The following is a 25,159-nucleotide window of genomic DNA, read 5'->3' as shown; positions in this document are numbered from 1 at the left end:
TTTTTTTTTTCCCTTCTTCCTCTATTAGAGTTGAAGCAACATATTTAAGGGGAGAAAAGAGCTGGAATTTTTATACTTACATACACAGGAAAGCTTTTTTATCATGTTTTAGTTTTAAGAATCGAAGCCTTCCTATTGCACAGACTTGACGTCTCCACAGAGCCATGGAACCAAGTGTCACCTCCCTCCTTCCAGAAAACGAAGAGAAAGCCTCATTAAGCTCAACAGAGCCCTCAGAGTTTCTTGACATTTCTGTTTGAGCCTGTACCCAATTGCCAAAATCTGTGGGAAAATTGAGAAAGGGACAAAACAAAACAAACTGTTTATAGGACACTATTCTAAATCCACTAGTTTACTCCTTAAGAACACTGAAAATACTCTATGATATTCATGATCACAACAGAAACCATAGAATAAATTAATTCTGCCAATAAGGCATCTAGATGGTATAGCAGGAAAAGTGAGGAATCTTGTCAGTAAGACTTGAGTTGCAAATTCTACCACTTACTAGCCTTTGGGCAAGTCATTTAACCTTAGTTTTCTCTTCTAAAAATTGAGATATTAGTGATACATCCCTGCTAGGATTGATGTAAGGGCTAAATGAAAACACATATAAAGCACTCTATATTTTAAGTATATAAGTAAGCTCTATAAATCCTAGCTGAAATCCTAGATGAAAGGGCACAAAGATAATCGTCATCCTCGCCCCAGAGACTATTACTATAAATTCTAGCTGATTCAATGCCCAAACATTTAGTGTCTTAAAATAAAATCCAAGGGGGACAGCTGGGTAGCTCAGTGGATTGAGAGCCAGGCCTAGAGATGGGAGGTCGTAGGTTCAAATCTGACCTCAGACACTTCCCAGCTGTGTGACCCTGGGCAAGTCACTTGACCTCCATTGCCTAGCCCTTACCACTCTTCTGCCTTGGAGCCAATACACAGTATTGACTCCAAGATGGAAGGTAAGGGTTTAAAAAAAATCTAAGGAAGAATGTGAGACATAGGGGGAGCTAAAAAACTTAAATGAGAGATATTCTTTGCCCTCAAGAAACTTACTCTATAGGAGACAAAGTAAGATGTGCACAGACACTATGTTTTTTATGTATTTTTATTACCACAAACTATATGTGGTCATAACATCCACACACTGAGCTAGATTATATTAAATTACTCCTACAGAATAATTCTTTTTGGACTTTGCCTTTTAAGAAATGTTTCTATTTTTTCAAGTCATTTAGAAACATATTTACCTAAAGCAGGAGTTCTTAACCTTTTTTGTTTCAAGGGCAGTCTGGTGAAGCTTACAGACCTTTGATCAGAATATTTTAAATCCATAAAATCTATCAGATTGTAGAAGAAACCAATTATACTTAAATAAAGTCATTAAATTATTTTTTAATAAATCAAGTTTGCAGTCCCCAAGTTAGGCACATAATACTGAAAGAGTATCAATTTGTTTTTGTTCTGTTTTGCTTTTAAGTACAGGTCTATAATTAGGAACACTTGTGGTTACAGAAAAACTTTCAAATGTGCATGTGGAGTGGAGTGTTGTCATAAGTGCTGAGAGAGAGTAGAATGGGTAGGAGATGGCAGTGGCAAATGAAGATAATTAAGTGGTAATTGTACATATGACAATCTGACCTGAGACAGAGTGGCAGAGAGGAAAGCCACCTTCCCAGAAAATTCTATCCTCACTCCCTTGATGATTATATAAGATGGACTTAAAAAGAGACTCAATGCCAATTGGAACACTGAAGGTGTTAGCTTAGGAATTTAGGAGGAAAGCTTGCCTGCATTTCATTTGGACCAGTGGAAGACCATGAGATGAGGTAGGAAGCTATGGTAGTGGTTGTTGTAGGAGACTAGGCAGGAACTTGGCCAAAGACATTTGCTAATTAAAAGTTTGGTAGTAACTGTGTCTTATCCATCTTGGTCCTCAAACACAATGACTTGGCACATAATAATGGCAAGCAAAATTAGTTGAATTAAACTAAACCACTATTAGGAAATAGTAGACATAACTTTATAAATGGTATTATTAAAGGAACTTGAGAATTTTATCTTTGACAAAATATATCTCTGGATACATTTGCCTATAATTAATTCATGAAATTACACCAATAAAGAGTTATTCCTTTGGTCAGATTACTAAAATTAATATATGACAAATGAAAAAAGAATATAAATAATTTATAGCTATTTTGATACTAATATAAATTAGAATCTGAAAGTATACATAATAGACTATAGAGAAAAAATAAGTTTACAAAATGAACATAGTGTCTATTTTCAGCCATGGCTTAGTTATTGGCATGTAAATTTCAAGTTATAATTTTATTATTATAATTTAGCTATATTTAGTTAATTTCTAGACTTTTCTTTACCTGCTTCATCAGTAGCTGTTTTTCCTTCTAGTTTTAGGAAAACTTCATTCAGAGTCATCATAGAAACACCATAATGCACAATGCCTTGGCCAATGCAGCTATCAAGATCTCTGTAAAGGTCTAAAGAACACATCATAATATTATAGCTATAAAAATTATTACCTAGATTGATAGTAAGTATATTTCCAGATCAACAAAAAGACAGAACAATCTTAGGGTTATCCTCATCTCTTCCTTCTCCCATTTCCCCTCCCCATACATATTACAAGTTGCCAGATATTATTATTTCTATCTGCACTACATAACTCCTATATGACCCCTTCTTTTTACTCACCTAGCCACTAACAGTTCAAACAATCCTCTCCTCTCACCTGTACTATTGCAAGGTCTGTCTAATTTATTTGTCTCAATTTTTTTCTCCATTCCAATCTGTTTTTAACACAACTGACAAAATAAACCTCCAGTGATTCCTTGCTGCTTGTATGAAGAAATGTAAATTCTTCTTCTTGGTTTTTAAAGTCTACAGAATCTGGTCTAGAATTTTCTCTACTCATTTTAAATTCTTCCACTTTTTACACTTTGTGGTCAGACCAAACTGGCCCTCTTTCTGTTCCTGAGAGGAATTCCTTTTTCTAGTCTTTTGTCTTGCACTGACATGACTTTAGCATTTTCTCTCCTCACCTCACAAAATTCCTCCTTTCCTTCAAGATGAAGCTAAGGTACCATGAAGCTTTTCTTGATCATCTCAACTCTAGCTCTCATGCTACCTCATAATAAAATAATTTGTATTTATTCCATATGAACTTATATATCTACACTCTCTCTCCACTTCCTTGAGAGCAAGATTTCTATCCAAGGCGCAGCAGGAAACCAGAACAGATGAGTGCCAAGTAATCTCCGCACCCTAGCAGCTCATACCCATCCCATAGCAGGAACCACAAAAAGAGAAAGGGTTAAGGTAGAAGGTGTAAAGAAAAGTACATGGGAGTCTTATGCTAGCATAATAAACAATATCAGTATAGGATCTAATTGTCTTTTGAGTAAGAGATGGATTCAACTGGTAGCTCAAAGCTGTTTTAGGAAGAAGAAGCCAAAAATAAAATCTAAGTTGAGTCTCTTTGAGAATTAGGTGAATCCCATTAATTTCTGAAGAAATTAATGTCTAAGCCCTTCCATCCAGGACCAAATAGACCCTGCTTACACCACCCAAGAGTAAAAAGGGTATCAGAGTCTGACACAAAGACAAAGCTACAAAGCAGAAACTGAGCCTAAAAACACAAATGAAAAGAATAGGATGTCTAACACAATGAAGACATTTAAAGGAATGAGATAAACTAAAGGAGTACATATGGAAGAAAAGATTAATTCTTCAATAATTTCAAGGAGAGACTTGGAGAAAAGAATGTCTTTACCATGGGAATGACAGGAGAATCTAAAAGAAATCATAGGTTTTTTTAAAAAAAGAATTTTAAAGGAAATTATAGCTAGGAAGGGAGATTAATGCATCATTGATGGAGTTATGAAATGATCCAACCATTCTGTAGAGCAATTTGGAACTATACCCAAAAAGCCATAAAATTGTGCATACCTGTTGATCCTGTAATGCCACTACTGAATCTATGTACCAAAAAGATATATTTTTGTAGTAGCAAATAATGGGAAATTGAGATGTCCATCAAGTAATAAATGGCTGAACAAATTGTATATGTTGGTGAAGGAATACTATTGTGCTATAAGAAATGATAAGCAATATGATTTCAAAAAAAGTTGGAAAGATCTATATTAACTGTTGCAGAGTAACATAACAGCAACACTGCACAACTATGTAAGACTTGGCTACTCTTAGCAATGCAATGATATGGGACAGTATTGAAATACATATGATGGGGAATGTTATCCACCTCCAAAAAAAGAACTGTTGGAGTAGGATGCAGATCAAAGCATAGTATATTCCACATCAGTTTATTTACAGTTTTATTTTCGGGTTTTGGTTTTGTATGAGTGTACTCTAATAACAATGACCAATATGGAAGTATGTTTTGCATGATAATGTATTCATGGCCCAGATTAAATTGCTTACCATCTCTGAGTGGTGGGAGGGAAGAGAGAGAAGGAATTTGTTTGAATCTTCTAATTTCAGAAAATGTATGTTGAAAATTGACATTACATGCAACTGGGAAAATAAAAGTATCTCTGAGTGAAAAAAATAATTAATATCGTAGAACAAATAGTGGCAAAAAAACTCTTACCCAATAACTGAACTCCTTGATAATTAGAATAAGCCAAACATATTCAATGAGACAATCAAACAATGATTCCATGAGACAAGAATTGGCAGGGGACAAAGACCAAATATGGGGAAAATCGAAGAAAATGTAAAATATGAATATTTTTTAAAACTGACCAGGAAAATGTGTTGAAGAAATAACCTAAGAATTATCAGACTACTTGAAATTAATGTCCTAAAAAATGTCTGGATGTCATAGTAACAAATCATTTAGGACTACTTTCCAAATCTAAAGGAACTAGAGAGCAAAGTGAAATTAGAAAGAATCCAGCATTTAATAAAAGAAGCACCAAAATATGAGAAAACTAAGTAATTTCATAAACTTGACCCATGACATTCAGGATAAAAGAAAAAAAAAACTCTACATACAAAATGAAAAAGCTCAAATACCAAGAAATCACTGTCTTGATCACATAAATCTTGGCAACTACCAGGATAAAGAAAAGGAGAAATTTGAACACAATATTCCAAAAAGCAAAAGGCAAGTGCTTATAACCAAAATAGTTGGCAAAATTAAATGTAAAAGGACAGAGAGAGGGTGCTTAAATGAGAGGGTTTTTCAACCTTCTTGATGAAAAGACCAGAACTGAATCAAAACTTAGAAATGGAGCTCAAATCTTACTTTCCATATGGAAATAAAATGCTAATCAGATAATTTTCTGACAATGCCAGATACAAGAATTTTGAAAGATGGGCTAAATCTATGTAGTAATTAATTAGATAACACAGTTTGTGTTGCAAATGAGTTTGGTCTCTGGAATTTTGAATTTTGGGATTGAACTTTGAATTGAAAGTTCCCCTTCCTTACAGAGAAAAAAGGGTATGGTGGGGAATCAATTCCCAAGTATCATGAAGTAAAAGTGAACGATGGAAAAATCCATTCTTTCTCTTAAGAGGAAGAGGTATCACTTCATTGGAAGACAACTAATGCCCAGACAAAGGGTGAGAGATAGTTGGAGTAAAACAGAGACCAGATACACTTTACAGATTACCATGAATAAACCAGGAAAAACAGAACAATGACTGCACTGGAAGACATTCTATAGAATGAGTTACCTGGAAATTTATTTGTCCTTTCCAAGGGTAATGTGTACACAAGCTTTTCTTCATTTTCTTCTTTTAATTTGGCATCAGGAATATAATGTTTTATAAGAGATGTTATGGTCTCTGAGTTACAGATTTGAATATTCTTGTGCAAACTGTTGGAATGATATTTTTAAAAGATCATATGTTTATATTATGTACTTACCACCACAATCCTGGAAAAAAGTTGTCTATCTGTATACATAATTTTCCTAATTTGATAGAGGATACAAAGAAAGTGTCATTATCACTGACTTTGAGAAGTCTATAACTTGTTTTTCAAACATAAATTACACAGCTATGTGACATTATCCCAGTACTGGAAAGGACTTTAGAAATCATTCAGTTTTAACCCCACACCCAATTCATTATTCTTACTCAACTCTTCTCAACTCAGAATTATTATTCTTTTGGCTATGTCTTTCATTGACTGACTCTAATAGTCTAATAGTCTAATAATGCTTCCATAAGGCTTTCATTAAACATTTTCTTGAACATAGAACTTGCCTGATGATTTTGGGGAAAACATAGTACTAATGGATAAGAGGGAATGTCTTTTCTTTTCCTTATGTAAATTAAAAAAAAATACTTACCTTCCATCTTTGAATCATTGCTGTGTATTGGTTCTAAGGCAGAAGAGCAGTAAGGGCTAGGAAATGGGAATTAAGTGACTTCTCCAGGGTCACACACCAAGGAAGTATCTGAGGTCAAATCTGAACCCAGGACCTCCCATCTCAAGACCTGTTTTTCAATTCACTAAGCCACCTATATGTCCCCTGTGTTGAAGGATTTTTGACTGTGTTCAGGTATTTTTTTCCCTCATATATTTTCCTCCTTAAGGATGATACTCTGGAAATTGCAACTACAGTTCTTGGGTCTATTAAAATTAGAATAAGTGCTAGTGTTTTCTGAATTCTATCTTTTTTTGAACTTTTCCCTTTGTTTCCAATATGATTAAGCATTTTTTCTTAAATTATTTCCTAAAATATGGCACTCAGATTCTTTGTTTCTTACACTTTTCTTAGAGAGCAATAATATTTAGATTATCTCACCACATTATAGCTTATAGAAACACAAGGTTTTGGGAAGAGGGATTTTTTTTTCATGTTTAAATTTGCTATGTTATTTGTTTTTACATGTCTGTATTGTTTTCTGAATGAGTCATTTTGCTCCTCAGAGAATCCATTGTTTTATTGAACTTCTTTATTGTGCTTTCTTTATCAGTGCTTAAGTTTGTAATCTTGAATTCTTCCTTCAAATGTTTCATTTCTTTTCAAACTTTCTTATTTTTCTTTTAGATTTTTTTTGGGGGCAAGATTTTTCCAATTAAGGTTTATTTTCTTTCCTCTTCTCTTTGTGTTTATTCACTATTTTTTCCACATTTGTCATTTTCTAATTATTTTAATACAGTCCACATCATACTATAAACATGACATCTATGCCACCCCCTGTTCCAATTAGGTTCAAAGTTTCATATAATGAAGATATCTTATCTAAGTTTTATATCTTATCTTTTTTTATTTTTGTTTATTTTTTTATTTTTTTATGTTTATAATTTATGTTTATAAATTAGTGTTCTGCACATGGTAGATACTCAAGGAATATGCTTTATTTAAAATTTAGTTGCTTATACCATGTTGTTATAGCAGTATTGTCAATATATATATGTATATATATATACATATATATATATATATATATCCATACAGATTCTTCCAAAATACTATACCTTAAGTGATATCCAATACCCCACTTTTTCTTCAGAAACAGAGAAGAACCTGCACACTTCAACTGCCCTTTGGACATAAACACTTTCCTATCTGAGCAGAAAGAAGTGAAAAAGAAAATAAATTAGAGTCTTTTTCCTTTTCTTTAAAGAAATAATAGAGGAAAAGTTAATTCCCTGGCATGCTAACAGATAATGGACTATGGGATCTAAACTGCATTTAATATAAATATTTAAATTTAAAGTGCAGGGTTTAGGGTAGAACTCATTGAAATTGATATATTCAGTATTTGGCTATGACCTCCAGGTTATTTCTGTGCTTTCCATAAAATGTTTTTATTGTTTCATCAAAATTGCATTAGGGACAAGATTTTTTTAATTATATTTTTATTGTCATGAAAAACACACTCCCATATTGGTCATTGTTATAAGAGCAAACTCATACATACTCCTTACCCCAAAATAAAACCATAGATACACTGATATGAAAGACAACTCTAACAGCTCTTTCTCTGGAGGTGGATAGCATTCCCCATTGTAAGTCCTTCAATTTTGAGGGACTATATCTTAAACCACATACTTAGCAAATAACTTAATTTTTCAAATGAACATATGTCAGTGTCCTAGATTTTTTCAGTAGCTCAAATATAAAGTCTAACTGCTCTGGGGAAAATACAACTCTACTGTTGCCTGTAAAGAATACTTAAATTATTTGCCTTGTTTCAATAGGAGCAGTATTTCACTGAGATCCAAAGTGTGACCCTGAAGTAGACACATATGAATAGAAACAAAAGTAATTTAAAACATGTCTCCTAACTTGTGATACCAGATTCTTTTACTGTCTTTTACTTTGGTTCTCAAAATGTAACAATAACCTTACATAAGATTAAATGCTTAACTCTAAAAATAATAATAAAACAAAACTCACCAGCCAATAAATCAGCCTCATCCATGAACTGTGTACTCAAAAGGATCACTTTTTTTGATTTATGTTCTTTTAGGAGATTCCAAACTTGGTGCCTTGAAAAAGGATCCAATCCAGCAGTTGGTTCATCCAATAACAAAATCTATAGAGAATCAAAGTATAAAAAAGCCTTCCCATTCCAAGTGAAATTTTTTTTCACTTGGAAGCATAGAAATAATAAAATGCTTTTTTTTAATTGGATTTTTAACATAAACATGTTGAATTGCATTTTCACATAGTTTGTACTTTATATATATATATATATATTTAATAATAAAAGAAGAACATTAATTTGTGCCAGTAACAATAGATTCTTCTATCTGAAATCACCTCTAAATATAGCCTTTCTTACTTGAGGATCTCCTAAAATGGCAATCCCAAAGGTCAACTTCCTTTTTTGTCCACCACTTAGGTTTTCTGCAATGACATCTTGAATGTTTTTCATTTCCAATTCCATAACAACTCTTTGTACCTAATCAAGAAAGTAGATCTAAATAAAAAACCAGACTCCATGACTTTAAGTTACTTTCTTTTTGCTTTCAATTAAACATGGAAAAAACTTTTTTCTCAGACTTTCTCACCCAAATTTATAATAATTTATTTGCAGATGCATGTATTAATGGAAATAGCATTATATTTCCTTGTGTGAATAGTTGCCATCTCCATTATAACAATCCTAATATGCTCCTACCTCTTGTTCCACTTTCTGTGGCTGAATTCCTTTAATTTTAGCAAATAGCCTGAGATTTTCTCTCATGGTGAGGAAGTCAAATTGCACATTGAATTGTGGACAAACACCAATTATCTTTCTGATTTCTTCCAAATCAGTCTTGTCAGAAAAATTGTTGTTATAGATAGTAGCTGAACCTACAAGTAGAAGTTTAAAAAGAGATAAAGGAAGAGGGGATGGGAATAAGCATTTAATAACCATGTGCCAGGCACTGTGCTTAATGCTTTTTATAAAAATCTTATTTGATAATATAAAAGTATTTGTTAGCCTGGCTTTTGTTTATTATAGGGAAATGTCTTAATATATGTATTGCATGAAAATGACATACTATTTTTAAAACAGCATAACTTAGATGCACAAATTGAGCATTCTGATAATGAACATGTGATTGATAACACTTTGTTGACCATCCTTTTTCGGCCATAGGAATTTTTCCTCAGTCTTTCTTTTAGATAAATTGAAAACCTGTGTGCCACAGAACTTTTAATTTTTTTGTTATTGCTTTCACCAGTCTGTTTTTATTTTGCATTTTTATTCTGACATAAATTATCTTGTCAACTTCATCTTAAATATCATGTTGGACAAATTCTTCTTGATTAAACCTTGAATGACCTCATAGTAGAATTAGTAGAGTGTAGTCATTAAAATTATGGGTTTGGAGTATGGATGACCTGTTTTCAAATTTTCTTCAAGTCATTTACTAATCTCATGGACTCTTTGGGCACTTGCCCAAAGATTTAAATTCCATATATCTCAAATAGCTTTTTAAGTTTTATGTTCCACATAGGTTGTGAACTATTGACAAAATTACATGTACAGACATGTAGCAATGCAAATATATTGATAAAATTTATAATCCTATAAAGAATAGCCTCATTAATTTTCCTGGTGGGGTCTTTTTTCTGGATTTTGCTCAAAGTTAACACTCTCAAACTATAATAATTTTACTGAAAATCATCAAAAGATATAAGAACCAGTTATACTTTGTGAAGTCTACTATGATCTTCAACAAATACAAGGATCCCCTCTACCATTTCTTGTTTGTCACTAGCTTGGTTCACTTCAATCTTAGCTCCTAGCTGAACTGGGAAGAATTACCACAGTTTCCCTGATATCATGGAATTTTCTGTGCTTCAGATGCTTTGTGAACTAGAAAATACAACCTTTTCATATACATATTTTGAACACATCTATATTTTGCCTTAAGGAAATGGATTTCTCACCTTCTGTTGGAACAATCAGTCCACTAAGTATATTTAGCAGTGTTGATTTTCCTGCTCCACTGTGACCAAGTATTGCCGTGATCTGGCCTTCATAGATGTCCAATTGCAAACCTTGCAGTAAAATGAAATTATCTTATTTTTAGACTGAAATGTTAACACTAGACATATATTCTGAGGAAAAAATTAAAATGAGTATCTAAATTTACTTACTGCTCAGTTCTCATAGTCAATAATCACTCAGAGTAAAACGTGAAACAGCTTAAATAAACAATGTATTTCTTCTAGTTATGAAACATTTATGCTTCAAGGAGATCCAACAAATGTTTGTATATATTGATAAACCAATGAGAAATTGCTAGGAAGAAGTAGAATGACTATTTGAATCTCTCTGTTTGATTAGTTTTAGGAATATTTTTTTAAAAAGAAATAATAACTATAGCAATAATAAACATTGTCAATGAAAGACTACATTATTTTCACAAAAGGCATGCTGGCACATTTAGAAATATCCAGAAATGAGTAAATAAAAGACTTCAACAAAATAATAAGGAATGAAATTTAAATTTAGATGACAGTATGAAAAAATGTAGAGGATAATATTTCCACCTCATATTTTCTATTATTAATCTATAAAGCCAATCTGGCAACCCAAGATTGCCAGAAATAGAAGGTGCTAGAAAAAGATCCTCTCAAAGAAGTCAGCATGAATTTAGGTGAATAAGCAGGAAATAAAGTTCCAAATCAATGATTGAGGTTCAATATATGAGTAAATACAAGAAGTCTTCAAACATCATGAAGAAATATTGTAGGCAAAAGACACTCAGAGATAAAACTAGAAGAGAAAAATTCTACAATTATTCTAGTTAGAATCTCAGAGAAGGAAAATAGTTTGGACACAAAAATAAGAACCATGCCTGACAAAGAATGAAGAAATAAAAAAAAAATAGAATTATAAATGAAATAAGAACTCTGGAGGAGCAAAATACAAGTTGTCTAAGCAGTGTAGAAGATTCATAAAAAGCTTACAAAAGTAGTAGATATCCTTAAGATTAGAATGGTCTAAATGGAATGCAATTATTCCATGAAATAATAAGAGAACAAAATGGTAGAACAAAATCAAAATATTGGGAAAAATTCAAATGTAAAATACCCACTATAAAAAAAAAACTAATCTGGAAAAGAGCCAAGGAAAGATAATTTAAGAATAAATAGCCTCCCTGAATATTATGAATGAAAAAAAACTAACCTGGATATTATATTTGAAGAAATTATAATGAAAGTTTCCTAGTTTTATTAGAATTAGAAGACAAAGAGAAAATTGAAAGAATCCAATTATTACCTTCTGAAAAAGACCACAAAAAGAAAACTCCCAGGAATGTCATTGCCAAAAATCCAGAGCTTTCAGGTCAAAGGAAACAGATTAAAACCATTCAGAAAGATGAAATTCACATAGCAAGGAACTACAATATGAATCACATAATTTGTTGCAGCAGCTACTAAAAGGAAAAAGAAAAAGCTTGTAATACAATATTCCAAAATGTAAAAATATAAATGCTTACCACTATGAATGACTTAATTTGCAATAAATAAGTTTAATCCTATTCAGGAAATAAAAACCTTTAATTGGTCAGATAATTTTCAAATGTTCCTGATGAAAAGACAAGGGATAAGTAAAAATTTGGGGAAAAAATTAAGAATTCAACATTTGAAAAATCAAGAACACTTGGGAAAATAAATATGTTTAAGTAATTATAAGGAGCTAGATCATGATGAAGTGCTTATATGTTAATAAGTGACCAATGCATTCAGAATTCTAATATCTATAAGAATCAGAAAGGGAACTAAAAGAGACAAACTGAGTAATAGTTTTGTTCTCTTTTGAGAATGTTAGGACGAATGATAAGGGAAGGAGAAAAGAATATACTAGGGAAGAAATAAGGAACAAAACTTTTATTTTTAACACTTTTCATAATATTTTTCGTAATTGAAGTGTGTAAGAAAAAGCATATACTGGCATGGAAAAATGAGTGGGAGAACAGGCATGACATCAACTTCATTCTTATCTAAACAGAAGATAGAGTTTGGTATAGTAATTTAGCTCGACTGAGAAACGGGTGGAAACAAGGATGGAGGGGAGACTGAATAAGAAAGACATCAGAGCCAGGAAGACAGTCTTCAACTTAGTAGGGTGAATTATAAGGAAAAGTTGAGAGGAAATAAAACAGAGAACCAGTGATCAGGATCTGGGTAGGGAAAGAATGGAGTGTCAGTGGAGTGAAAACAGATCATTTATAATTCACTAGTAGTTGGGGTAAGAAGGAAAAGAGGACATTTTACAAGAATTTATGACATAGGGAAATGTAACATCAATAATCACAAGAAGTATATGAATGGTTTGAACTTGCCCATGAAACAGAAAATAATACAATGAATTACAAAACATAATCTAAAATATTTTGTTTTTAAGAAACACACAAAAGAAAAATTCACACAATTTAAAATGAGAGGATAAAATTAGAATTTATTATGTTTCAATTTAAATTCATAAAGGCAAGGGAAAATTATAATCTCAAACAGGATGCAATAAAACTAGACATATTCTAAAGAGACAAAGAGGGAAATTGCATTAAACATAAATCAGTCATAGACAATAAAATAATAGTAACAATTAACATATGCATCAAATTGTATAGTATCTAAATACTTAAAAAAAAAGAAAATATATCCAAATTATAGGAACAAATAGGTCATAAAACTGTAATAGTTGGGGACTTTAATGTACCTCAGTCAATATCTGGAAAAACCTAACAAGAAGATAAAAAAAGAAATAAATTAAGAACCTATGTAAGGAAATTTGCTCCCACCCCTTTTGATGTTCCAAATGTGACATCATCCCCTGGTGACAGCCTGTGCTTCTGGCATCCCCTGTATACCCAGCCTGAACATCAGCATGCAATGCTGTATGAAGGATGAAGCCAAGAGAGCATATTAATCATGAACCAGGAAGTACGAGGGCTATTCTACTTCTGTGTTGGGGCTGACTGAGGACTGCTTGCCGAAAGCCAGTTAAATAGAGGATGTATGGGAAGGGAAGAGTTTATGAATAAATAAGAAACAGAGAACATTACAAGATGTAAAATTAGTAATATTGATTAGATTAAATTCAAAAGGTTTTGTACACATAAAACCAATGCAACCGAGATCATACAGGAAACAACAAATTGGGGGGAAATTTTATAATGAATTTCTCTGAAAAAAAAGTCTCATTTCTAAATATATGAAGAACTAAATCAAATTCCTAAGAATACAAGTCATTCCCCATTTGACAGATGGTTAAAGGATATGAATAGGCAGTTTTCAGATGAAGAAATCAAAGCTATCAATAATCATTTGGAAAGAATGTCCTAAATTTCTCTGGATTACAGAAATACAAATTAAAACAACTCTGAGCTACTACCTCATACCTATCAGATTGGTCAATATGACCATAAAGGAAAATAACAAATGTTGGAGGGCATTTGGCAAATTGGGGACTCCACCAGAGCTATGAACAGATCCAATCATTATTTGGGGCAATTGGGCAATTTGGAATTATGTCCAAGGGGCTATAAAATAATGCATGCCCTGTGATTCATTAATACCACTAATAGGCCTATATACCAAAAAGATAAAAAGGGGGGGGGGTAAGGAAACTAATTGTACAAAAATAATTATAGCTGCTATGAAGATTGGATTTAGCTCTCTCCTGATTGTAACAATGTAGGTACTTAGCTCTTCCTTGATTGTAAAGATTGAATTGTAAACCCCTGTCTATTTGTTGATTTAATCCCCAGAAATGTAAGAAGGCACTTGAAGTTGAGTGGGAAGATGTGCTCATGGGAGATCTGATCACCAAGGTTGTGAATATCCCTCTTAATCATTAAGAAGGAGGTCTGTGACTCATGTATGCCATAGTGGGTAATGAATTAGAATTGACTACCTGCCTTCTAGGCAGCCCTAGAGCAGAGCATCAGCTGTGATTGGTAGACTTGGAATTAGGGGAAGTGATGCAAGAAAAAAGGTCTTTAAAAGAAAGAGACAAGGGCCTGAAGGAGGCTGGTTGTTAAGGGTTGGTGTTCTGGGAGTTGTTGGTGATTGTTTTTCTGGGAGTTTGAAAGAGACATACTTGGAGTGGAGCCTGCTGGAGTTGAGGCTGGCAAAAGAATCTGCTGATTGAACTGATAATGTGGTGAGTGTAAAAAGACTGACTTCCTTCCTTGCCCTTTCTGGAGTTGTGAGCCTCTGGGAAAGGCCCATTGTCTCCTTTTCCCTGGCTGGGGCCTTGGAATTTCTACCTGCTTCAGAGGAATCTCTCTCTCTCTCTCTCTCTCTCTCTCTCTCTATCTCCTCTTCTCTCCTCTCCTCTCCTCTCCTCTTCTCTCTTCCTTAATATCTTCCCTCTTGTAAAAATAAATGAAAATTCCATTTTACTTTAGTAATTCATTTTTGGGATTTAGAAATTAAATCCCTGGTGACCAATTAAATATTCAGTCCAACCATAAATTTAATACTGTTCTTTTTGTGTTGGCAAAGAACTGGAAATTAAAGGAATGTCCATCAATTAGGGAACAGCTGAACAAAATGTGGTACATAATGGTGATGGAATACTATTGTGCTATACGTTATAATGAACAGAATTCCAGAAAGAATTGGAAAGACCTTCAAGGACTTATGTGGAGTAAATAAATAGAAGCAGTAAAACATTGTACATAACAGCAATATTGTGAAATGATCAACTGTCATAAACTTACTTATTATTAGCAATACAATGATCCAGAACAATTCTGATGGACTGAAGACAAAGAATAGTATCCATCTCTAGATAGAGAACTCTTGGAGTTAGGATGCATATGAAAGCATATGATTTTTCAATTGTTTATTTGGGTTCATGTTATGGGATTATGGTTTTATGAATCCTCATTTATAAAAATGAACGATATGGAAATATGTTTTGCATGATAACACATGTGTAACCCAGGTCAAATCAACTTCCAGCATTGGGAGGGAGAAGGGAAGGGAGGGATGGACATAAACTCAATCATACAACTTGGAAATTATTGTGTGGAAATTTATTACATGTAATTAGTAAAAACAAAAAATATATTTTATCAAGAAAAAATAAAATATAAATACACAGAAGAGAAAAGAAAGATGTAAGAAAAACATAGAATAAGAACAACTCTCAAAATTCTATGTTGAATTTATTATGTACTTTGAGATATTCAAGCTGTACATATTAGAGATTTGTGGTTTCATTTGTAATCATCTTTTTCTCTTCTTAAGCAATAAATTTTTAATGTAAATTTTTAATTAAATGATTTAATTGTTTATTTTGTTTGTTTCTATTTGTCCATGTTGACTTCATTTATAATAATGCTACTTTTTAGAAAAATATCCATTTATTAATCTTTTAGATCAAATTTTATCAATTAAAAAAACAAGCCAAGAACAATTATAGGAATATTATAATAAAGTAATGTCATAGAATCTTAAGCTGTGAAAGGTAGAAGAGACCTTAAATCTCAAATATTAGAATTCTTGAACGATAGATGAGGAAACTGGTTAAGAGTAGTGAAGTTTCCCCAGGGTATAGTTCTAGCTAATAGAAAAACCATGATGAGAACAATTGTTTTCTCTTATATAATACTTCAAGGTCTATGAAATACTTTTCTCATAATTTTATGAGGTAGTTAGTAAAAAAAAACATCTTTATTTTATAGGAAGAGATAATGGATCTCAGAGAGGTAAAATGACTTGTCCATCATCACTCAGATATGAAAGATTAGATCCAGGATCTTAACACAGGTCTGATTCATTGATTAATAGGTAGGAAACTAGATTTCAATCTCAATGCTTCCAGTAACTACCTATGTAACCTTAGGCAATCCTAAGAAAGGCAGTTGCTATTTTTTTTTCTTTAGCATGGAGAAGACTAAAAACAGGGTTCTTCCTCAGGTGGAAAAGGTTATGAGGAAGAATATTCCAGGTATGACACACAGCTCATAAAATAGTAGCAACATAGGGGATAAAATGTCATCTACCAAAATCCACAGGTTGGGTAGTTTGGTTGGAAATAAAGAGAAGATAAAGAGGAGCATCTCATAATAATATATTACAAGGATAAGAGAAATCAATTTTAAAAGCAAGGTATTCCAATAATACCTATGGTTTAAGAATACCACGTTGACAACTGTATATAGGATAAATTAGAGCAATGAGAATTAATAAAGATGTAAGAAAACCAATTATTGGATTCTTGCAAGAGTTCAGAGTGGAGGTGAATGAAGACAGTGGATGCATGACTAGAGAGGAAACAGCTATATTAGAGAAACTTTAGAGGTAGAATTGAAATGATTTGTCAAGAAATAATAGGAGTAGTAATAATTGGATGTAGGGAGAAAATAGTGTATAAGAGAGAACAGTTAAGGGCTTAGGTTATGAATGTACATGAACAGAAATATAGTGATGTCTTTGACAGAAATAGAAAAGTTAGGAAGACTTCCAGGTAAACATGGTGGGAGTATAGATGCAGGACTCTTCCTCTCCTCATTACCTACTGATAAACACTACTTCAAAAGGCCGAAAAAAAATTCATATGAATGAAAGTACTCAAAAGTGGGATGCAGCATTGAAGGTACATGGGATGTGAGCATCTCCACACTATAAAGGTGTGAAATAGCTTCCAACAAAGAGTGAGATGATCAGCCCTCCCCCATCCCATTCACAGTGTTCTAGAGTCAGAGCCAGTGTGCTAGAATCAGGGAATGACTGAGGGGCACCTCTGAAGTGAATGAGGGGAACCTCTAGGTCCTTGTCAACTTACTGAGACCACCAAGGACCTACCACTGAGAGCAAATAGACTTGAGACCCTGGCAGGCTGAAGAGAGCAGACCTTGAGCTCAGAGATAGCAGATATAGTGCAGGCAAGGCTCAGCAGCAAACCATAGAACCTGAGGAGTCTTGAGAGGTGGCCTCAGGCAAAAACCTTGCTTCTAAGCTCCATACACAGAGAACCTGCCCTCTTACTCTGACTTCAGACTAGAAAGGGAAGGGAAAACCAGCATGGTGATGGCAAATAATGCCCAGGAAAAACAACCTCCCAGCATTGACCCTGGGTAATTTTTATGAAGGAAAAATCCATACAACAGAGGAAATAGCAGATGTGGACAAACAAATAAATGTATCCAAACCTTCCCAAAAAATGGAAATTGGCTACAAGCTCTTGAAGAATTTAAATTGGAGCTTATGAGGAAAATGGATGAATGGTGGCAAGAAAAGTGGGAAATAGTTCAAAAAGCAAATAATAGTTTAAAAGACAAGAATTTCCAACTGGAGACCAAAATTAAACATCTGGAAGCCATGAAAAGTGGAATAGAACAAACGGAAAAGGTAAATCAAAAGATTATAGAGGAAAATCAAAAGATTGTAGAGGAAAACCAATCTTTAAAAATCAGAATTGGGCAATTGGAAGCCAATGATCTCACAAAACAGCAAGAATTAATAAAGCAAAGTCAAAAGATTGACAAAATAAAAGGAAACATGAAATATCTCACTGAGAAGATAACTGATCATGAGAACCGATTTCAAAGAGACAATTTGAGAATCATTGGTCAGCCTGAAAACCAAGAAATAAACAAAACTCTTGACATCATACTACAAGAAATTATTCAAGAAAACTGCCCTGATGTTCTAGAACAAGAGGGCAAAATAGACATTGAAAGAGTTCAGAGAACAACTTCTACACTAACTCCTCAAAAGACAAACCCCAGGAAAGTAATGGCCAAATTCAAGAGCTTCTAAGCTAAGGAGAAATTTTTACAAGAAGCAAAAAAGAGACAATTCAGAAATCAAGGAGCACCAATCAGGATTACACAAGATCTGGCAGTTTCCACACTAAAGGACCTCAGGGTTTGGAATAGGGTATTCAGAAAGGCAAGAAAAATTGTGTTTTCAACCAAAGATCACCTACCCATCAAAACTGACTACATACTTCCAGGGGAAAGTTTCGGCATTCAACAAAATAGAAGATTTCCAAGTATTTGTAAAGAAAAGACCAGAACTAAGTGGAAAGTTTGATATCAAAACACAAAAATCAAGAGAAACATGAAAAGGTAAATAAAAAAGAGAGGGGGAAAGGGGGAAAATGTTTTTTAATTTAAATTTTCTTCTTTAAGGGCTTCAATAAAATCAAAATGTTTATATTTATATAAGGAAAATGTTATTTGTAAACTCTCAAAAATTATATTCACCATTATAGTAATAAGAAGAATCATTCATAGGTACAGATTGGGGTAAAAAGTGGTCTAAGATGATATGCAAAAAAAAGAGAAAGTAAGGGGGGAATAGAAAATGGCACCAAGAGAAACTTGAAGGAACAAGATAAATAGGATAATCTATATCACACAAAGAGGTGCATGGGAAGGGGAGGGGAAGAATACTATTATAAGTAGGAGAGGAAGACAGTGCTAATGTGTAATACTTAAACCTTATTCTCAGTGAAATCAATTCTGAGAGGGAATAGCATCTAAATCAATTGAGGTTACTGAATTATTTCTTACCCCACAGGGAAAGTGAAAGGTGGGGTAAGATGGTGAGTTTCAAAAAGAAGGGAAAGAGAGGGGGTAGTGAACTTAATAGACCCTAAAAATAGTAAGAAGAAGAAGGGAACAAAAAGGGAGGGAGCAGAAATGGAAATATAATAAGGGTGGCAATTAGGGGGACTGAGTAAAAGCAAACCACTGGTTTAAAAAGATAAAGTGAAAGAAGAAAGGGCAGAACTAGGAGAGGATAAATAAAAATAAATGTTGGGTAATACACAAGTGTCAATCATAACTCTGAATGTAAATGGAATGAACTCATCCATAAAACGAAAGCAAATAGCAGAATGGATTAGAAAACAAAATCCTACCATATACTGTCTACAAGAAACACAAATGAGGCAGGTAAACACCCACAAGATAAAAATTAAAGGTTGGACCACAATCTATTGGATCCCAATTGAGAAAAAGAAGGCAGGAGTTGCAATCATGACATCTGAAAAAGCCAAAGTAAAAATAGATCTGATCAAAAGACAGGAAAGGTAATACATCCTGATAAAAGGCAGTATAGACAATGAGGAAATATCAATACTCAACATGTAGGCACCAATGGTATAACACCCAACTTCCTAAAGAAGAAACTATTGGAGTTGAAGGAGGAAATAGATAGTAAAACTATACTAGTGGGAGAACTGAACTTTCCTCTATCAAATCTAGATAAATCAAATACAAAATAAAAAAGAAAGAGGTAAGAGAAGTGAATGAAATCTTAGAAAAATTAGAATTAATAGATATGTGGAGAAAAATAGAGACAAAAAGGAATACACTTTCTTTTCAGCAGCACATGGTACATTGACAAAGATAGACCATGTACTGGGGCATAAAAACATGGAAAATTGCAAAACAGCAGAAATAATAAATGCAACCTTTTCAGATCATAATACAATAAAAATAATCATTAGTAAGGGTACATGGAGAGCCAAAACAAAAATTAATTAGAAATAAAATAAAATGGTTCTCCAAAACCGATTATTTAAAGAACAAATCATAGAAACAATTAATAATTTCATTGAAGGAAATGACAATGATGAGACATCCATTCAAAATCTATGAGATGCAGCCAAAGCAGGACTTGGGGGGAAATTTATGTCCTTGAGTTCATATATTAACAAATTGGGGAGGGTAGAGGTAAATGAATGGACACACAAATCAAAAAACTTGAAAGTGAACAAATTAAAAATCCCCAGATGAAAACTAAATTAGAGATCCTAAAAATTAAAGGAGAAATTAATAAAAGCAAAAGCAAAAGAACTATTGGATTAATAAATAAGACTAGAAACTGGTATTTTGAAAAAACATAAAATAGACAAAATACTGGTCAACCTATTAAAAAAGGAAAGAAGAAAACAAAATTTACAGTATCATAGATGAAAAGGGAGACCTCACCTCTAATGAAGAGGAATTTAAGGAAATCATTAAAAACTGTTTTGCCCAATTATATGGCAATAAATATGCCAATCTAGGTGATATGGATGAATATTTACAAACATAAACTGCCTAGATTAATAGAAGAAATAGAATACTCAAATAATCCTGTATTAGAAAAAGAAATTGAACAAACCATCAAAGAACTCCCTTAGAAAAATTCCCCAGGGTCTGATGGATTCACAAGTGAATTCTATCAAACATTCAAAGAATAACTAATACCAATAGTAAACAAACTATTTGACAGAAAAAGCAATGAAAGAGTTCTACCAAATTCCTTTTATGATACAAATATGGTACTGATTCCAAAGCCAAGCAGGTCAAAAACAGAGAAAGAAAACTATGGTCCAATCTCCTTAATGAATATAGATGTAAAAATCCTAAATAGAATACTAGCAAAAAGATTCCAACAAGTGATCATGCGAGTTATTCATTATGATCAGGTGATACCAGGAATGCAGGGATGGTTCAATATTAGGAAAACTATTCACATAATTGACCATATCAACAAGCAAACCGACAAAAATCACAATTACCTTAATAAATGCAGAAAAAAAGCTTTTGACAAAATACAACACTCATTCCTATTGAAAACACTAGAAAGTATAGGAATAGAAGGACCTTTCCTAAGATTAATAAACAGTATATATCTGAAACTATTAGGAAGTATAATCTGCCGTGGGTATAAATTTGAAGCATTCCCAATAAGATCAGGAGTGAAATAAGGATGCCCATTATCACCTCTGTTATTTAACATTATACTAGAAACACTAACAGTAGCAATCAGAGAAGAAAAATAAATTGAAGGTATTAAAATAGGTAAAAAGGAGACCAAGCTTATCACTCTTTGCAAATATGATGGTCTATGTAAAGAATCCTAGAGAATCAACTAAAAAGCTAGTGGAAATAATCAACAACTTTAGCAAAGTTGCAGTATATAAAATAAACCCTCATAAGTCATCAGCATTTCTATATATCTCCAACACATGTCAACAGCAAGAGTTAGAAAGAGAAATTCCATTTAAAATCACCCTAGGCAATATAAAATACTTAGGAATCTATCTGCCATGACAAACACAGGAATTATTTGAACACAACTACAAAACACTTTCCACACAATTAAAACTAGATCTAAATAATTGGAAAAGCATTAATTGCTCATGAGTAGGATGAACTAACATAATAAAAATGACAATCCTACCCAAACTTATTTACTTATTTAGTGCCATACCCATTGAACTACCAAAAACATTTTTACTGAATTAGGAAAAACCCTAACAAAGTTTATTTGGAAGAACAAAAGATGAAGGATATACAGGGAAATCATGAAAAAAAAATGCAAAGTCCTTGCAGTCCCAGATCTCAAACTATACTATAAAGCAGTGATTATCAAAACAATATGGTACTGGCTAAGAGACAGAAAGGAGGATCAGTGAAATAGGCTTGGGGTAAGTGACCTCAGCAAGACAATCTATGATAAACCCAAAAACCCCAGCTTTTGGGACAAAAACCCACTATTTGACAAAAACTGCTGGGAAAATTGGACATCAGTATGGGAGAGATTAGGTTTGGATCAACATCTCACACCCTACAACAAGATAAACAGAATTGGTGAATGACTTGAATGTAAAGAAGGAAACTTTAAGTAATTTAAGTGAACACGGAATAGTATACTTGCCAGAGCTTTGGGAAAGGAAAGCTTTTTAAGACCAAGTAAGAGTTAGAAAAAAATCACAAAATATAAAATCAATACTTTTGATTACATTAAATTAAAAATGTTTCTACAAACAAAACCCATGCAAGGAAAATAAGAAGGGAAACAACAACTTGGAGGAAAATCTTCATAACAAAAACGTCTGACAAAGGTCTAATTACTCACATTTATAATAAGCTAAATCAATTGTACAAAAAATCAAGCCATTGCCCAATTGATAAATGTGCAAGGAATATGAATAGGCAATTTTCAGATAAGGAAATCAAAACTGTTAATAAGCACATGAAAAAGTGTCCTATATCAGAGAAATTCAAATCAAAAAGAAATTCAAATCAAAACAACTCTGAGGTACCACCTCATACCTAGCAGATTAGCTAACATGCTAGCAAAGGAAGGTAATGAATATTGGAGGGGATGTGGTAAAATTGGGACATTGCTGGTGGAGTTGTGAATTGATCTAACCATTCTGGAGGGCAATTTGGAACTAGGACCAAAGGGAGCTAAAAGACTGTTTGCTCTTTGATCCAGCATTAGTACTGCTGGGTTTGTACCCTAAAGAGATAATAAGGAAAAAGACTTGTACAAAAATATTCATAACTGCCCTCTTTGTAGTGGCAAAAAATTGGAAAATGTGGGAATGGCTTTCAGTTGGGGAAATGGCTGAACAAATTGTGGTACCTGTTGGTGATGGAATATTATTGTACTCAAGGGAATAATGAACTGGAAGAATTCCATGTAAACTGTAATGACCTCCAGGAATTCATGCAGGGTGAAAGGAGCAGAACCAGGAGAACATTGTACACAGAGACTGATACACTGTGGTACAATAGAATGTAATAAACTTCTCCATTAGAAGCAATGAAATGATCCAAAACAATTCAGAGGGATTTATGTGAAAGAATGCTATCCACATTCAGAGGAAAAACTGTGGGAATAGAAACACAAAAGAAAAACAACTGCTTGACCACATGTGTTGATGGGGATATAATTGGGGATATAGACTCTATATGATCACCATAGTGCAAATGTCAATAATATGGAAACAGGTTTTGATCCAGGACACATGTAAAACCCACTGCAATTGTGCATCAGCTATAGGAGGGGAAGGGGGAGGGGAGAGAAAGAACAGAATTCTTGTAACCAGGAGAAAATATTCTAAATTGAATAATTAAATAAAATTTTCAAAAAAAAAAGAAATTAGAAAGTTAGGAGAAAATGTGGGTTGATAGTGGGAAAGGACATGTTCTATTTTTGGATATTATGTGTCTGAGATTCTTATGGGCTATCCAGGTAGAATGTAGTAAGCAGTCAAAATATAGGGCTAAAGCTCAAGACAGTGAGGACTAGATTTGATGATCAAAATGATGGCTTTAACATTAAAAATATCATTGATGGTCTTAAGGAGAATAATTTCTCATCATTTGGTGAGGTTAGAAAGAAGGAAGCTGAGAGGTAAATGGAAGGTTAAAAAAAGTAGAGATAATGGGTATATATAGATTTTTCTAGTATTTCAGCTATAAAAGTAAAATACTTCAAAGAATGAGAGTTTGAAAGTGTGGCAAGGTCAATGAAGGATTTTTAATTATTTTTTTCTTTTTCTTTCTTTTTATCGATAGATCTGAGAATATATGTAAGCAAGAGGGAAGGAATTAGAGGAAAAGGAGGTGATCGAAGTGTCATGTCAAAGGAGATAAAAGGGAATGGATCAAGAAACCAATGGAGAGGTTGATGTTGGAAAAGATAACGGCATCATCCTCTTTCTCTGAGATTGGCTCAAAGGAGGAGAATGGATAGTGATATTGAAGGAATTTAAATTTTTCATTTAAAATTTTTTATTCAACATGAACACCAAGCAGAAAACAAGTCTCCATGGCTAAATTAAGTTTTTACACAATGCAGCCAAATTATAAATTTGTCAAGATGACGTTTAAACATATGTAAAATTGGAGGAAAGTTGGAGATTTTGATAATTGACCTAATTTTTTTTCAGTAAAACATGAATTGAGGTCTTCCTCTAAAATGGAGAGGGGAGGTGTGTAGATACTTTGAGGAGAGAAGATAAGATTTGGAATAGATGTCGTGAAGAGGTAAGATAGAGAATCAATCAGGGAAAAGTAATAGGAATGGTTAATAGCCATTATTGTTATTGTAATACTTCAACTAAATGTCAATAAACAATGACATTTTTACCCTTACCTTTCAAAGCTTCCACTTTCTCCACCTTTCCTTTATATTCTTTTCTTATGTTTCTAATTCTGAAAGAATAAGAAAATAAACATGCAGTAACAGTCTTGCCTATTATTAGAACTGGTAACATCAGCTGTGAAGGCCAGAAGATAAATGTTGAAAGACCCAAAACCATTCATTTCATGATGTCCAAGACATAATTGGTAATGTGGGCTAGAGCTTAGGAGAGAGATGAAGAATCGTTATATAGATTTGGTAATAATAGAATAATAGATGAACCCATAGGAACTGATGAGATCACCAAGCTAGATAGTTTTGAAATGGAAGAGAAATGGGCTCTGGATGGACCTTTACAATGCAATCACAGTAAGTAGTTTAATAATGATAGAGATACAGCAAAGGAGACTGAGAAGGTTCAGAGTAAACCAAGGAGCCAAGGAAAACCAAGAGAGAGAATTTGAAAAGAAGCCCAGAAAGATCAGAGTTTCTGGAAGAAGAGACAATATCAATATGACAGACATTATAAAGACCTAGGAGAATTTAAGAAGGATGCAGATTGAGAAAAAGTTTTACAATTGGTGGTTATGTGATAATTGGTAACTTAATAGTAAAAAAGTTTCAGCTGAATTATGAGATCAAAAGACAAATTTAAGAATATATAAAAGTGAGTGACACATTAAGAAGTAAAAGAACCTACTTTAGACAGCTTTCTCAAGTAGTTTACCAGGAAAGAAGAGATACAGGACAACTGCAAATAGGGATGGATGAATAGAATGATGATTTTTTAAAATAAGATAATG

General features: G+C 33.1%; 1 protein-coding gene across 7 annotated transcripts in view; it reads right to left on the bottom strand.

Annotated features, from left to right (window-relative positions):
* Positions 1-25,159, bottom strand: part of LOC100029102 (ATP-binding cassette sub-family A member 9) — a 141,586-nt gene that overhangs the window by 84,032 nt on the left and 32,395 nt on the right. For 6 of the 7 annotated variants that reach the window (XM_056817232.1, XM_056817233.1, XM_056817234.1 and 3 more), the window contains 9 exons: positions 24,369-24,427; positions 10,398-10,508; positions 9,136-9,311; positions 8,797-8,916; positions 8,409-8,547; positions 7,484-7,574; positions 5,728-5,870; positions 2,385-2,504; positions 81-282 (listed from right to left, as the gene is read on the bottom strand). In XM_056817232.1, the coding sequence (XP_056673210.1) occupies positions 81-282; positions 2,385-2,504; positions 5,728-5,870; positions 7,484-7,574; positions 8,409-8,547; positions 8,797-8,916; positions 9,136-9,311; positions 10,398-10,508; positions 24,369-24,427 (1,161 nt within the window). Of the gene's footprint in view, positions 1-80; positions 283-2,384; positions 2,505-5,727; positions 5,871-7,483; positions 7,575-8,408; positions 8,548-8,796; positions 8,917-9,135; positions 9,312-10,397; positions 10,509-11,736; positions 11,796-24,368; positions 24,428-25,159 lie in introns of those variants that run through there. The other variant, XM_056817237.1, reaches the window with a different exon arrangement.

Source organism: Monodelphis domestica, chromosome 2 (assembly GCF_027887165.1).
Source record: "Monodelphis domestica isolate mMonDom1 chromosome 2, mMonDom1.pri, whole genome shotgun sequence".
Lineage (NCBI taxonomy): Eukaryota > Metazoa > Chordata > Mammalia > Didelphimorphia > Didelphidae > Monodelphis > Monodelphis domestica.
The sequence above is the reverse complement of the archived record's forward strand: the minus strand, read 5'-3'. Positions and strand labels throughout refer to the sequence as shown.